The following is a 16066-nucleotide window of genomic DNA, read 5'->3' on the forward strand; positions in this document are numbered from 1 at the left end:
AGTGATTCAGCACCTCCCAAACGAGGCGAGGCACAGGCAACCTCAACCCATCATGAAACCATTTCTTGTACACACAGACCCAACCTTCAGCTTCCCAATCAACCCGCTTGTACGACCGCGGGGTTCAGACTTTGACAGAACCAGGGATATGATACAGTGTACGGATACGCCACACGTCACTATCCTTCAGCATGGGCGGATAATCCCTGGTCAGAATCCCGCTGCCCTGCTGGCTCAGCTCTTCCTCAGAGCTACTACCGGATGAAGAGGGACTGTCAACCCCTCCGGAGTCTTCCCCACTCCTACCATACCGACCCGAGCCACTCGGCCCAGCTCCACTCGACCCTGGAGCAGCAACACTAACTGCGGTCGGCACGTCGACCGGAACGCTCCCCTCAGGCATCATCACCATAGTCGGGGCACGCTCATACTCGTCCCCGACATCCACCACATCTTGACTCGACTCTGCTGACGTATCGTCTGACATAGCGGATGACTCGCCCGTCCAAACCGACCGACTCGTTCCTTGTTATGGAACCGAACTACAAGAAACGATCAAGTGCCAACCTAGCTACCAGTCGTCCTTCAACACCGACCGACACCCGCGAAAGTCACTTTTCAACCTCAGTCGCCCTGCCTAACTGGCCGAATGAAGAGGCACGCTACTAGCTGACCTGTCCGATAACTAGACGTCACCCTACCCTTGGTCGACCCCTCCAACCGACCGACCGACCATAGAACCAGGTTCAGTAGAGTAGTTCACTCGCCCCAGACGACCGACCCACCTCCAAGCTCAAACCGAGTCACCTACTAACCTCGCTCACTTTCCCACGAACCTAAAAACTCCCACTCGCCCTGGATGACCGACCGTCCCTTTAGTCCGCTCCACGCCCCCTTCTCCACCCTATTCGGTCAGGCGGACCGACTGAACGACCTCTTACTAAACACGACTTGCTCTTCCCGATTTTATTAAAAAACCCAGAAAATGCTCGAAATTGTCGAATTCTTCCCGGATATCCATCGGAAAATTCAAATCTATACCTTTTCTCCGAGTTCTAACACAAAAACACTTGAAAACCCAGTGTAAACCCTCTCAAAAGTTCAAAAAAACCTTCATCCTACCTCCCAAAGTTTCAACCACCAAAAAACAAAAAAAAAAAACCCACAAACAGAACAACAAATCGGCCAAAAAAAGAAAAATGGTTACCTTGTTGCAGAAAAGACCACCGTCGCTCAAAGAAACTGAGAACAAAAAGAACAAAAGAAAACCAAAAAGGAGAGATTTTTCTTCTGATGAAAACACGAAACGAACGCGGATAGAAGATGAACAGTCTGCTCCCCAGATTTGTAAAGAAAATATAGACACGTGGCAGCTCGTGGTTGGCCAGTTGTCAGGGGGTCTCTTCGTTTTCCCGCTCTCGAAACGACGGATCGATCACCACCATACACGTGGCATCGATCCAGACCACCTGGGAAACCGTGGCCCTGTACGGATTCTGCATCTCGATCGCCCGACCCTTCCAGCCGACTCAGCTTGTACCTCCAGAAGTATAGTCGACGCGCATCCAACCTTCGCCCCAACAGCACACTTGGCCACTCAATCCGTTCGACCAACTCAGCTTTTCAGGTCAGGAGCCCTCCCAAGCATCCCATACTCAGCCAGCCCGGAAGGCCTGGTCGATCGACGCATGAGCTTGGAATAGCCCGGGTTAAGCCCTCTTCAGAACACCATCAAGCCTCGCCCATTCGTCCGTCCGTGGCGAATGAGTGGTCAACGTGTAGTTCGGTTACCGTACCTACCTGGTCGTCCCAACACCCCGACCGAATGAAGCTCCTTGGTGAACTTCCTGAACTCGTCCGTTCCGGCATGACGAATGACTGCCCCTTGCGCGGTTTCCTTGCTAGTCGTGCGGACGTACTGAGCGACCATACCTAGTTCTCTGCTCTTCGGCTCGTCGAACCGATCAGGCACATCACGATGGTGGCATGCTCTTGTTCAGGAGTCGATACCGAACGACGTCCAATCAAGGATCACCTGCAACGGTCAGAGCATTCATTTCAATGATCGTTCGTCCATGAGGGAAGACCGAGCTCACCTTGAGCGTAACCTACTCTCTGACTTGAGTTACTCTCAACTCAGAGAGTGGGGGACAAACTGTTAGGGCCAAAAATCGTCCTTGGCCCAAATAGGGAAACAGGACCACTAGTGAAGAATGACCAGGCCCAGTCTTGCAGAGGCCCAATTCGGATTAGTCCTATTTGATACGAGGTATAGCCGGCCCAAACCACATGGGCGCGAGCCTCTTAATCCCAGTCCACTTCCTGGGTCCATGGGCGAGTCAAGAGCCCATAGCCCCTTCAATATTTTCCCATTCTTGATCAATCCCCTATTCTAGGTCGCCTTCCCCTTTCCTGATGACTTTCACACTTGGGAGTTAATTCTCCTAATCAGAATTAACTTCCTATCCGGACACTGATAAGACAGTTGATTACGGCCCTGATTCTTCTAGGGTTGGCATCAGAGTCATACTAGGACTCCTACTCCCACCAGGATTGGGAGACCAGACGACCACTATATAAGCAGAGGCTAGCCCTCTCACAAAGGACATCGACATTACACCTTCACTCCCTAAGCTTTTGCTTGAGAGCTTCACTTCACCGCCGTAGTCACAGTCCCCGACTAGACTTCCGGTAACCTTTTATTCCCTAACCCTCACTATATTAGCCTTTCAGCCTTGCTGACTTGAGCATCGGAGTGCCTACGGCAAACACCACCCTGGTGTTTCCCGTTCGCTTCACGCGTGTGTTTCTCTACGTGTGCAGGTACAGCAGATCGCTAGTGGCCTTAACTTCACGGGATCAGACCTCCCATTCCGTACAGGTAGATTTTTACGTCTACAGGTTTCAAAGACAGTAAACTAATCAGGAAAGGAGATTCTGAGCCTTCAGATGTATCCCTAGGGGTTGCGAATGGAGTGAAAAATCTGGTATATTTGTTTTTCTTGATTTCCATTAATCTTATATTGATCTTGAGGTTGTGGTCTGTGATGATATTTTGTTACATCCTTCATAGTTTCTTTTGCTTTGACATTGAAATCTTGTTATGACATAAATATTAAATTGGAAAGCTTGTCTGAATATATATTCTTAAATTTCAATGATCTTGGGTGAATTTGTATGAAGGAGTTCCTAAAGAGCTGTGTAAAACAGTGAGTTACGATGCCAGTTTTATTATTTAGTGAAAGCTGTAACTTCGATGTGGATGATGCAGTTGAAAAATTAGAGAAGCCAGGGATTGTTTCCCAGGTGAGATTTTATTTTGTAGCAACATCCAGAATGAAGAAATATGATTTCCTCTGCCAAATTGACTTGACTTTAGTCCCTTTTGTTTTTGTGTTTCCTATACAGGATAATATTGGAAATTATACATGCGTAGATGTGAAGATGGCTAATGAGATAATTGGCACTACCACAGAGGAGGTAGTTCTCAAGGCTAAACAGGGTGATATTGAAACCACTTCATCCTAAACTTCTATTTTCCCCTGGTTGCCTTAGAAATGGTAATGTCTGTACCAGATGAATCTGTTATGACAAGAAATAGTTTGTTCATGTACAGAGGTATATTTGGTACGACTTGCTACTTTGCTAGTATATTGTATTGTATTAGATTGCATTATATTATATAGTATTATATAATAAAGGTTATAGTGTTTGGTTGTGCTTAATGTAGGCATTATATAAACGAATATAATAGTATTTAAGGTTAAAAGTAATGTATGCATTCACATCTTCAAAATCAAATAATCAATCAGGAGTTGTATGTGCAAAAGATACTGTACATTGTCAACTTAAAATTTACAGAGTTGGGAAAAGTAGTATAGATGAAGCTACCTATAGGAAGTAGGCCATCATTGATAGATCATGTCATTCTGTTTACCTTAAAATTTATCAGTTTTTTTTTTTATAGGACACATACATTAAAAGAAAAGAGAAGTAAAAAATGGATCAGATAGTCACCAAAGTAAATTTGGTAATGCTTATGCAGATGTTGATGGAATTGGGTGCATGATATGGGTTGGGGATTTGATTAATGTTCTGAATTTCGACGACGGTGGGAATACACTACACATCTGTCTTGCACATTCTGAATTTGGTAAACTTTTCATCTCTGTATAAGTTTGTTATTGTTAGTCTCTACTTCTATTTTCCATGGGAATCCCTCTAGTTTTTATTTAAGCATTGGTTTCTGATTAACCATAATATGATGAAAAACCTTGGCTATCCAACTTTGATCAGTAGAGATCTAGTTTTGTGTGCTAATAATAAAATGAGTTAGTGATGTGATCATCTGATTCCTTTTAGTTTCATCATTTAAAAAATAGGTGGCAGTAGCAGATTATCCAATGCTGCAATAAATATCAATTGCTATGGTTGGATCATTCTTCTTGGCTTTATCTTTATGGCTTTTGTGGAAATTCAGGTGAAACTGCAAGGTAAGATTATTATTTTCCACTGTCATTGTGCGAATAAAAGGTTCTTGTTAATGGTCTCTAAACTGTTTTTTCTTTTTTTCCAATTCTTCCCTTTTATGTCAATGTAGCTATGCACAAAAGTCTCATCATTATCATGTTGCAAGAGCAAGGGGGACGATATGTCAGTCATGGATGCGACCAAGAAAAGAATGAAGATTTCTCAACAGATCTTTCAGGACCTTCTGACATTCTTATGGATGTAACACAGAAATCTAGTTAGGCTAGTGGGCTGCTGCATTCAATGTTTTCCATTAATATTTACTCAATTGTTGGATGTCTCATTACACATTGATGAATGGTGATAATTGTTGGAAGGATAAATATTATGAAGCATTTCATTCTTACTATTCTATAATTTAATTTATAATAATAATAAAATTTCACTAATTTAAAAAAAAATAGTTAACTGTTAAGGATTTGATTCAAATTTTACTAAATCTTTGATAGTTATCGAACTGTTAAAGATCTGTCAAGAGGTTTTTGACAATTCGAAAACTGTTATGATCCTTTCTTAGCAATGGTTACAATGATAATTCAAAAACTGTCATTGTACCCCCTTCTTGACGGGGGATTCTCGTCAAGAAAGACATTTTTCCTTGTAATGTGGTTTCTGTATCTTGAATTAAATCACTTGAGAATTGAATGATTGACAGAAGTACCAAATCACTCATATAATTTTCTTTACAACTAAAGAATTAAAGAAAACCTTTCACCATTCAACCCCAAATTGTCAAATGGAGGAAACATGGATACAGTTAAAACTTTTAGAGGAGCAATGTAACTAGGAACGAAATCTAAAGTAGAACAATATAGATATATACAAGCAAAACGGCTCTCACCATCTGACTTAAACAGAAGGAGCACAAACCATAATTTTTATACGTCACGATATAATTTTATGTCTAAATGAATTTCTGAAGTTCTGTTCATAGATTATGATTAATGATTCAATTGAGAATATGCCAATAAGTATGAGCCAAAGTATAGGTTAATCAAGGTGATTTTTTTTTTTTTTTTTTTTTGTTTATCTGTTAATTATTGACATTGAGTTCATGGTTTTCAACATTAATTTCTGGTCTTTCTGTTTATTGTATCGTCATTTGGAATATACAAATGTTACATTAAAAATAAGTTAATTGAGTGAGCATAAATGCTGTGCCCAAATGGAGTTCGAGTTTGCAAATGGGCTTAATGAATTTTTGTTTTTTTTGTTTTTTGGATTAATGCCGTCATGAAAGGAAATAATTTTTTTATATATTCTATTAATTGCTTGCCTTTTCTTGGGTAAATGTGAAACTAGTATCATAGTATGCTGAATTTTAGTGTGATATCCCACATCGCTTAGAAAGTGTTGTGGCAGTCGGCAGAACTACAGAGTTATACTGTTTACAGTTTGGAATCTAAAGAAACAAAAATAAATTTGAAATTTGAAATTTGAAATCTGGAAAAAAAGAGCATGTAATTTCAAAAACGCTTCGAGATAAAATGAAAGGTCCAAAGGGCCTGAAGATAACAGCCCAAGAAATGAGGTGTAGTTGTGAGTAATTAATGGCATTGGAAAAGTATACAATGTTCAATGTTGGGCGTCAAGTGATCACAATGTGGACCAAACGAGTCCCACAATCGTTATCCAATGGGGTCCGAAGATTGTAGACCACTTAATTTTTTTCACTTATGCATTCGTACTTATAAGTCTCCCTCTCTCACCAACATTATATATTGTTATAGTTCTGCTGCCAATTCTCACTTATAAAAATCAATTTATGTATAATTATTTCTTGTAAATAAAAGTCTTGCCTGTAACATGAGTCAATTCTTTTTAGTAATAATTGATATTAGATCATTGCTTAATGATGGTAGCAGTGGTAGTAGTTAGGTGGTTAGAAATGGGGATGATGTGAAAGTTGAAAAAACGGATGTTATTAAAATAAATTTAAAAGTGTTATGCCTGGGAAAATAAGGGCTGACGTGGGAAAGTCACGTGAAGAGTGACCTGCTCCTGTCAGAGCAACAAGCATACCAACCCACGGATTTAATGATGATTACACGCTTCAGTTTGATATAAAATGAAGAAGACCCCTTCATTAAGGGGATTCGGCCATTTTTACACTGAGAAACTCTCTCTCTCTCTCTCTCTCTCTCTCTCCTGTAAACAACACATTTACTTTTTCTAAATCTTTTGTAAGTCAGTCGGCTGTTGCGACCTGACCCACACCAATATCAATACAAATCAGTGGACGTAGGACTTGCTACCTTAGCATCCGAACCACTTTAAAAACTCTCTTTGCATTTATTTCGCTTTCTATATTCATTATCACGTGTGTTTATTGGCCAATCAACGTTACGCACGTGACAATTCGTTGGTGCCAAAATCCAGCATCAACAGTTTGGCGCTAGAAGGAGGGCCCTGATTGAGTATCTACCATTCATCAGGAGAATCTTCGACCCATTGGTCCTTCAGCTACAAATGGCCCGCTAATCTGAACCCGAGCAGGTCAACCAGTGTGCTGAAGGAGTCCCCCTAGCCCAGAGGGACACCCCTTCCAACATACCTCCAGTTTCGCAAAACGCTGCTGGGGATATCCCGGCAGCTCTGCAACTCAACCCTGCCATCAGAAGCTACCTGGAGAGGTTCAATAATACTCTCCAGACGGTCAACCAGAGGCTAGACCGTTTGGACCAAAGCATGTCATCTACGACAGCTAGAGCGGTACAATCGCCAAAGACGCTTGCAGGTCGCGCGAAAGCGCGGCAAAGGGCGATAGCCCGTGCCGCAAGCACTGCAGCGCGTAGGCGCAAGGGTAAGCAAGTGGCAAAAAGTAAGCCTACGGGCTCCCAAGGACCAGCGAATACAAAAGGCGCCCTGAGCAGGGTGTCGGCAAAGCTGAGACTCGGTGAAAAAGTGAATCTCGAGCTGTCCCATGACACGTCGCAGGCAAACCCAAGTGAAAATGCTGGGCGAGATGATTCCTATCACCACCAACAGAACGATCCCGATCGTTATCATGCGGGTGGCCCCCACACCTCGCGGGGCGGTTCGTACCACCGCGAGGGTCGTGAAAATGCCCCGCACAATCTATCGCCTTCACACGCCTCTAGTCAGCGTGTGTCAAGTGCGGCCGGAAACGCCNAGAGAGATGGGTTAAAGCGAGAGATTTGGGAGATATGTGACTAAAGAGATATTGTTCTGTGTTGGTACGAAATCACATTGTGGGGGCTTTTATAGTTCACCCCACCCAACCACCCCCCCTCCCCCAACAATACAATACCCTTGTCCTTCATCTTAGATTCTTAATGGCTTTCAACTTATCTCGTACGCTTAATGAATACAAAAGGAAAGGCATCAATCTAATGATGCTTTAATTCAAGGCCATAGACATAAGTATACATATAAGCAAGTCATTTATTGACTTGGTAATGTTTTGATAAGTTCGTAAGAATGTGATCGAGAAAGCCATACAACAAGACACATTCATGGTCAACAAAGATTCTATATTAAAATAAAAAGATATAGAAGTCTACAAAATGGACAAAAAGGATAAGACATCCGCTTAAATCTACGGTTCAAGAAATTAACAAAATGAAAACACATCTCACACTCCAAAATCTTCAAAATCCAAAACCTAAATTGAATACAAAGTTAATAGACTAAAAATGTGTTTCTTGGTTGACGTTGGGTCAACTTTGATTAACCATGTCCTCTTTACAAATGCAATGAACTAAACTTGTTTACATAAGCTTAATTTTGGATGAAAGAGTCAAAACCCCAGCCTTTGTCAATGGCTGCAGCTCTTAGATCACTTTACGTTAATGTAGTTTTCAGTGTATCCTTGATATCTTTGGCGTTGGCTCAAGGAGAAAACTATTTCATCTTCCATGGCTTCTCTGATTCCAATTTAAGTTTGGATGGTGTCGCCCAGATCCAACCTAGTGGTTTATTGCAGCTGACCGATTTTGATTCCACCCTTAAAATGGCTCATGCTTTCTACCCTTTTCCTTTCAGATTCAATACATCTTCCTCTCAATCTCTTTCATTTTCAACAAATTTTGTATTTGCAATGGATTCTATGCGTTCTAATCCATTCTCTCTTGGCGGCCACGGTATGGCTTTTGTCCTCTCACCTTCCATGGACTTTAGTAAAGCTGTTGCAGGTGCATATTTAGGACTCTTCAACTATTCAAACAATGGCCTGTCTACAAATCATATCTTGTCGGTTGAGCTCGATTGTGTTCAAACCCCTGAATTTTATGATATAGAAGAAAACCATGTTGGAATTGACATCAACGGCCTCATATCTAATCAATCTGCTCCGGCAACTTACTTCTCCGATGAAGAAGGGATTAACAAAAGCTTGAGTCTACGAGATAGAGATCTAATACAAATTTGGATAGACTACAATGCAGAAGAAATGTTACTCAATGTAACACTAGCTCCGATCAAAGTTCCAAAACCAAGCAAGCCTCTCTTGTCAAAACCCCTCGATCTTTCTCAAATTCTCTTAGATTCTATGTATGTTGGCTTCTCNGGCTTGGGCAGTCCCTATTCCGGGCCCTTAAGGACTAGTGAGGGATTGGGTCCAAATTGGTTGGAATCAGTCCTAGGCCTGTAACTTTTTTGAGGATTCAGATTGGTCTTAGGCCCGGGCCTGGCCTCTATGGACCGGTCCTAGTGGGTCTGGTAAATATCTATTTAGCTTCCTTAATTTTTTTTATATTTTAATAATAATTATGTAAGGGGGTTTTTTGTAATTGGCTAGGATGATTTGTAAATTTTTAATTAATTAGCAAATAATATAGATGGATGTTTATAAATTTATTGTGGTTTTAATTTAAAGAGATAATTTAATTTTAGTTTCACAATGTTACAAATTAATTAGTAAATAATTTAAAGAGATAATTAATTAGTAAATAAATGTAAATGAATGGTTATAAATTTATAAATTTAATAGGGATGATTTGTAAATTTTTAATTAATTAGTAATGGTTATGGCTGCGTTTGGCCCCCTATCCTATAAAAAATACTTATTTGTTTCCCTATTCTCAAACTCTAATTTTATTCTATTCAACCATTTTAAACCCCATAGATTTGTTAATTTAACTAAACACCCCAACAAAAAAAGTTTATAAATTGACAAAGACACCCCCACCCGCCCACATTTGCCAAATTTGGGCCACCACCGCTGAAAGATAGTCGGAATCTGCCATAATGGCGCACTACTGGCTAGATCTGGTTAGTTAGCCTTTTCCGACAAGATCCACCGTAGATTTGGCTGGAAAAGGCTAGATCTAGCCTTTTCCAGCCAGATCTTTGACCACATCTGATCGTCAATGACATCTAAGATATGATCGTTGTTGATGAGTAAATATGGCCAGATCCATTGTGGATTTGGCTGGAAAAGGTCATATCGGGACACGACCGGCTAGATCCAACTGGTTGTACGCCATTACAGAAAATTCCAGCCACCTTTTGCGGTGGTGACTGAAATCTTGCAAATCTGGGTGGGTGGAGTTTTTGTTCAATTTGTAAACTTTTTATTATGGGGGGGTTTAGCTAAGTGCACAAACCTAGGGGGTGTTTTGTAATTTTTAAATCTTACCTCGTAATAACAACCCAGCTCAACTTTTTCAAAATATTACTCAAAATAATAAAACAAATACAGCCTATAATTTTTTTTATTTTTTGAAAATTACATTTTAATCCCTAAATTTATTATGTATTTCATATATTATAGGGGTGGTTATTTGTCAGGAAGTTTTGGGTATTTGGTAAAGGGTATTCTGAAATTAACCGAGCCCAAGCCTGGGACCGAAGGGCCTGGTCACCCCTCCCTAGGGCCTGGGTCGGTCCTACGACTAGTCTTACAAGGACCGGTCCTTAGGCACAGGCTAGCGTGTGGGTCTTGTGAGAAACAAGGTTTTGAAACCCGACCCAGGTGTCACCCAGCCAAGCAGTAGGTGCCTAGCTTGATCGGTCCGACCAATTAAACCAGCGTTTTGATAGGTGATCTTGAAAGTTTGAAATCTTGCAAACACACCTTTGATAAATACGAATTACTCCTTACAGGTTTGAAATCTAGCAAACACACTTATATTTAGTTTAGGGAATGTTGTATTACTGGGAATGTTATATTAATGGAAAGATGAATTAGCTTGAAGATTACTGAGAATGTTTAGGGAAATGTGTTTGGTTGGTTGGAATTAGAGGTGGAAAAGTGGGCCGACCCAACCTGACTTGCAATGACCTACCCAATTACAGGTCGGGTTAGGCCCGCCTCTTTTTCAAAAGGGCCAGCCCAGCCTAGCCCGGTAACCCTTACTCGGTGGGTTTTCGTGTGGGCCAGCCCACAAAAAAAAAAAAAAAAAAATTTAATTTTTATTTTTTAATGCTTCTGTCTTTTGTGTAATTTTTTTTAGTTAACTTTTCAAATATCAATTAAATTAAATTAATCTTTTCTAGTTAACATTTCAAATATTAATTCAATTTTAATACAATTAAATTTTAATATAAGAAAATTTTGATTTATTCATTTATCAAAAAATAAAATAAGAAATAAGAAATTACAACAATTATTGCTTAGTTAAAAACCGTACCAAGAAAAACTTAATTGGTACAAAACCTTGGTAAAGAAAACATAGGACAGTTAATTTACAAATTACAAAGTTACAATTTACAAAACAACTAATTTGAGGATTGACTAGGACCTCCCTCGTATGTATCATCTAAATTACAAAATTGAAATAATTCTATTAAAATATTATTGACAACCTCGTACTGATCCTGATGGTGCGACCATTCCCAATCTCGAAGATATATGAGGATTTCAATCAGTTTTGGTGAAAGTTTAGTCTTCCTTTCGTTTAAAATTCTTCTACTTATACTAAATGTTTGTTTGGATGAGACGGTAGAGACAGAAACAGAGAAAATATCCAGGACAAGTTTTGATAGTACCGAAAAAATAAATTACTCTTTCGATGAACATACAACTCATAAAAAGACAAATCCGTATGAAATTTGTGACATAAATTGTAGAAAATGGGATTATATATTGGTATTGTGGAAAAAAATGATTTTGATAGATTTTATTTTATTTTAAAATGAAAGAAAAGAATATAAAAAATGTTGGAAAAAATATGGGTGAAGGCTATGATTTAAATGTATTCAATTGACCTGAAACAGAAAAGAAAAGTTTTCCAAATTCTAGTACGAAAAGTTTGATTAGGAGAAATATAATCTTTCTGTATAATATTTTTTTATTTGTAAGAGTATTATTGTCAAATTAAATTAAAAAAGAAGAAGGAAATAATGGGGATTGAAAAGACATTTCGTGGATTACTCTTTATTTAACCATCCTTGGATGGCCACGTGATTGGCTATAGACTCTTGAGTGTATTATTCAAGAGGTCTTGGTTTGAAGTGCCTCAGTTGCTAATAAAGATGACACCTAGAGGGTATACTCAATCATTAACTTCAAGGTCTCGGGCCAGAGAGATTAGTTGAGGTACGCGTAAGCTGGTCCAGACCCCAAGTCATCAAAAAAAAAAAAAAAAAACATAATATATACAACTTAATTAGTTTTCGTTAACTTTGAGCTCTGAGAGATTTGTCAAGGTACCGCAAGTTAGTTTGGACACTCTCAATCATAAAAAAAAAAAAAAAAAAAAATATATATATATATATTATATATATATATTTATATATATATAAAACTTAATTAATTGTCCTTAACTTCAAGGCATCGAGCCTCAAAGATTAATAAAAATTAGTTAAAGTATACGTAAATTGGTCTGAATAACCTCGGTAACAAAAAAAATAAATAAATAAATAAAACATCTATATAACTTAGTTGATCCTGGTCTTCGTCTCTTCGACATTATATTATTTTATAAAGATGGAGAACAAAAATATAATGAGAAAATTCGTATAAATATTCAAACTTGTCTTGATCTTTAGTTTGACATTTGACGTTGAAAAGAAAATTTAAACTTATGCATTTGCATGCGTGATCTTTTCAACATCAAATTCGTCTTCTCCGAGTGATGAGGCAGTTACGATCAAAATAAAAGTTGAGAGAAAAAAAAAAAAAAAAATCCTTCACATCCATTCAGCAGGAATTCTGCTTCTGCCTGAGCCAATGGGTAGAGGCCAGAAAGCCTCCGAATTTTTTGAAAGAGCCCCGGGTTGAGATCCCGGCGGCGGATCCTCCAAGTCAAAATACGCAACATCTTCTGTGGGAAGATAGAAATCAAAATCAACTCCGCGCAAATCCATATACATCAAGTAACCACAATCCCCTTTACACGTAGGAAATTCTTTCGCTGAAAGCATGAACGAACCATCTTCACCTAAAAACAACACTTGATCTTTCAATCTATCGTCTTCAATCCATTCGCAGTTCTTTTTGTCAAGCTTGAAAACATCCAAACGATTCCGACCCAAGAGAGGACCATGTTGGTAGTATTTGTATAACCAATACGTGTTGATCAGAAACAGATCATCCCTTGATTTTACCAGAGAGTGCCTTATAAGATGTGAATGGGATTTTCCAGGAGCCACGGCAGCTTCAGTGACGTTTAGAGACTTGGGATCCACTGCCACAGTAACGCCGTCGAATCCCATAGCGTAGAGTTTCTTCTTGTGATAAATGATATCTTTACAGTAAAAACTTTCATAGCCAAAATCTTTGATCGCCCATCTCTCGTCTTTGCTTCGCCACACGCCCACTCGGCCTTCACTAATTAACGCCATTAGTACGAATTCACCAGCTTTATCATCATCGGAAGAGACGACAACCTTTTCAACGTAAAAAGGATTATAATTTGATACCATGTCGAGTCGAAAGGATTTAGCAATTTCCTTGACGCGATAATCCAGCAAGTTGAAAGACTCGGGCAACATCTCGGAAGAGTTTTTGATACGAAGTTTAAACAGGGGATCCATGACCTGGATTTTGCCAGAGTTTGACTCTTCTACTTTGAACAACCAGGTTTCAATGGATTTGTCCAGGGGTTGAATGGCGTAAACAGTTGATTCAGTGAGTTCAAGGTGGCCGTCGTCTTTCACGCCCGGCGGGAAGGGAATCTTGAAATGCGAGAGCGGCGGGAGTGGAGGAGGGACTGAGGAACGAAATGAGTTACCAACAGCCCGGAAACAGAGGGTTTCGATCCGTGTATTGAGGAATTCTGCGATTGTAGCGAGTAGATGTTCAGGGAGATTGTCCATGGCAATGGCAATGGCAATTGAATTAGCAAGTTTTGATGATAAGAGGAAGAAGAAAGTAGGAAATTCTAATTGAATCCTATATTCCTTAAAAGTTGACAAACTTTAACATCACAACTTCACAATACGAAAGATAAACCTGATCCTCGTGAAAGCCAACTGAAGAAGATTAAAGAAAAGGAGAAAGATACGTTTAACTAGTCAAAAAGTCTATGCAACCCATTTGATTGAAAAAAATCCGCACTTGACATTTAATTAATCAATAGAATGACGGGGAGAACGACATTTTCCCACCCAAGGTTTGGCAAAACGACACTTTTCCACCCGTTAAGTTTTAAAACGATACCTTCCCACCTGTTGATGTGTGATTTTGACACCAACGAAACGTATGTGTGAAATCTTGAGTTGACCCAAAAGACACACGTGAATGGAAAGGAAAAATGACAGTAAATGCAGTGAGAAAGGAGTTTCAAAGTGGTTCGGATGCTAAGGAAGCAAGTCCTACGTCCACTGATGTTTTTATTAATGATAAGGGTCAGGTCATTTTAGACGACTGACTTTACACTGAGAATACAAGGTATCAAATGCTGTATATTCTAGAGAGAGAGAGGTTGGTCAAGAGTAAATGTGCGAATCCCCTTAATGAGAGAGGAGCTCTCAACTTATAGTGGGATAAATTGAGGTAATGATCACTGAATCTATAAGTTGGTGGGATGATCCGTGCAAATCCTTCTTTATGCACATTATCCATCTTCTAGAGTAATTCACGTGATTTGCTGCAGGGATTGGACACGTGGGATCATCACAGCTCCTGGCTGGCCTAACGTGCACCCACTATTCTGACGGAAGCAGGCTGTGGGTGTAACCATGATCACACGACGTAGCTATGCCAGAACGTCAGTAAACTCTTCCCGAGGTCTGACCTTTCGCACTTAACTGGGCGCCACATCAGCCCTATTCTCCCAAGCATAACAGAAGTCCCCTAGTTTTTAAGGTTTGAGAATTGAACCTTGGAAACTACAACTCATGCCGCAATTGGATGATTCCTGGAAATTCTGGTGATTCCGACCTGTTTGAAAGTAGGTCGGGACAACACTTTTTTGCGAACACGACCTTGCATGATCATTCTTCGCAAAGGACGAGCGACCTGATTTCGTCAGACGTCACCTGTTGTGTTTTTGATATGGGCGCATTTAATGAAACAGTCTCTGCGCTGACAGATGTGCCTTGTGCGTGATAAGTGCCAGCTAGATGCATTAAATGCGTTGTACGCTGACATAGTACGCCTTATCAGGACATTAAATGCGTTATACGTTGGAACGACACCCCTTATCAGGGCATTAAATGTAGATTTGAGACGCAATTAATGCTCTGAGAAAGAGAGATGGCTATCGTTTGAGCTTTTCAACGGGAAAGATGAAGGTTTGACTTTATCCAATCGTGACGCTCACTCTTCCTCGCTGATGCGCGACACGTGGTCGTGACCAACGGTGAGAAACCTTTGCCTCCCAAACGCTGTTTCGATTCCAAGAAATCCAAACGTCGATTCATACGCTATAAAAACCTCGAGTCTTTCTCAGGCAATGTCACCAGAGTCTTTTTCACAGAGAGTAAAAGATTTTCGCAAACCTGGAACCTTTGCCTTCCAAACCAGCATTTTTCCAGTATTCGAAGCGAAAGCTATTCTCATACTCTGAGAGGTAAGAGTTTCTCTCTGTCTTTGTTTCATTATTTTCCATGGTTAAATGGCGTCTGTCTTCCGGTAGCCCATCGGAGACGAGATGCTTAGGTCGGGTTCAAGCCATGAATGGCGGCTCGAATCATGCTGTTAGGGTTTCCTTTGGGATTTAGGGAGTTTGTTTCCTCCCACATCATCGTATCAAATAGCGTACGGCGGCTAGATGACCTTTCTGCTTGTTGCTTTTGCAGACCAGCAAAAATGACCCCTCAACAACCAGATCCGAACAGGGAACTGGTTCGTCCCCACAGGGTGATCCAAGCATCCCTATCGAGGTCTTCTCAGTGCTTACCGGGGATGAGCTCGAGAGGGTAATAAAACAGTATGGTATCGAGGTGGATGCTTTCCTCAACGTGGCACACTCATCGTAATACCCGCTAAGTGGTCTGGCCGCAGTCTCCGAGGAGATCATCAAGGGTGGGGGACTGATCCTCTTCCACCCTTTCATTAGGTCGCTTTTGGACCACTTCGGGGTCACACCGATGCAGCTGACTCCGAACGCATACATCATTGTCGTTACAATGTACATCGCGTGCCACGAGAACGGGGTGGACGAGCTGACCGCGACAGAGGTCGGCT

At 40.3% G+C, this 16066-nt stretch overlaps 2 protein-coding genes across 2 annotated transcripts; one reads left to right on the forward strand and one right to left on the reverse strand.

The window, feature by feature from the left end:
- The first annotated feature begins 8311 nt into the window (after positions 1 to 8311).
- Positions 8312 to 9142, forward strand: LOC116146082 (probable inactive L-type lectin-domain containing receptor kinase III.1). The gene has a single exon (XM_031431495.1). It carries the CDS (start codon positions 8312 to 8314, stop codon positions 9140 to 9142), a length of 831 nt encoding a protein of 276 aa, XP_031287355.1.
- Positions 9143 to 12624: 3482 nt separating this feature from the next.
- On the reverse strand, positions 12625 to 15488 carry LOC116146083 (F-box protein SKIP23-like). Its single transcript, XM_031431496.1, has 2 exons — positions 15379 to 15488; positions 12625 to 13852 (listed from the first exon to the last, which is right to left on the reverse strand). The coding sequence occupies exons 1-2, from the start codon at positions 15486 to 15488 to the stop codon at positions 12625 to 12627; spliced, it is 1338 nt and encodes a 445-aa protein (XP_031287356.1).
- Between the last annotated feature and the right edge of the window lie 578 nt (positions 15489 to 16066).

Source organism: Pistacia vera, unplaced genomic scaffold, assembly GCF_008641045.1.
Source record: "Pistacia vera cultivar Batoury unplaced genomic scaffold, PisVer_v2 Contig471, whole genome shotgun sequence".
NCBI classification, from domain to species: Eukaryota; Viridiplantae; Streptophyta; class Magnoliopsida; order Sapindales; family Anacardiaceae; genus Pistacia; species Pistacia vera.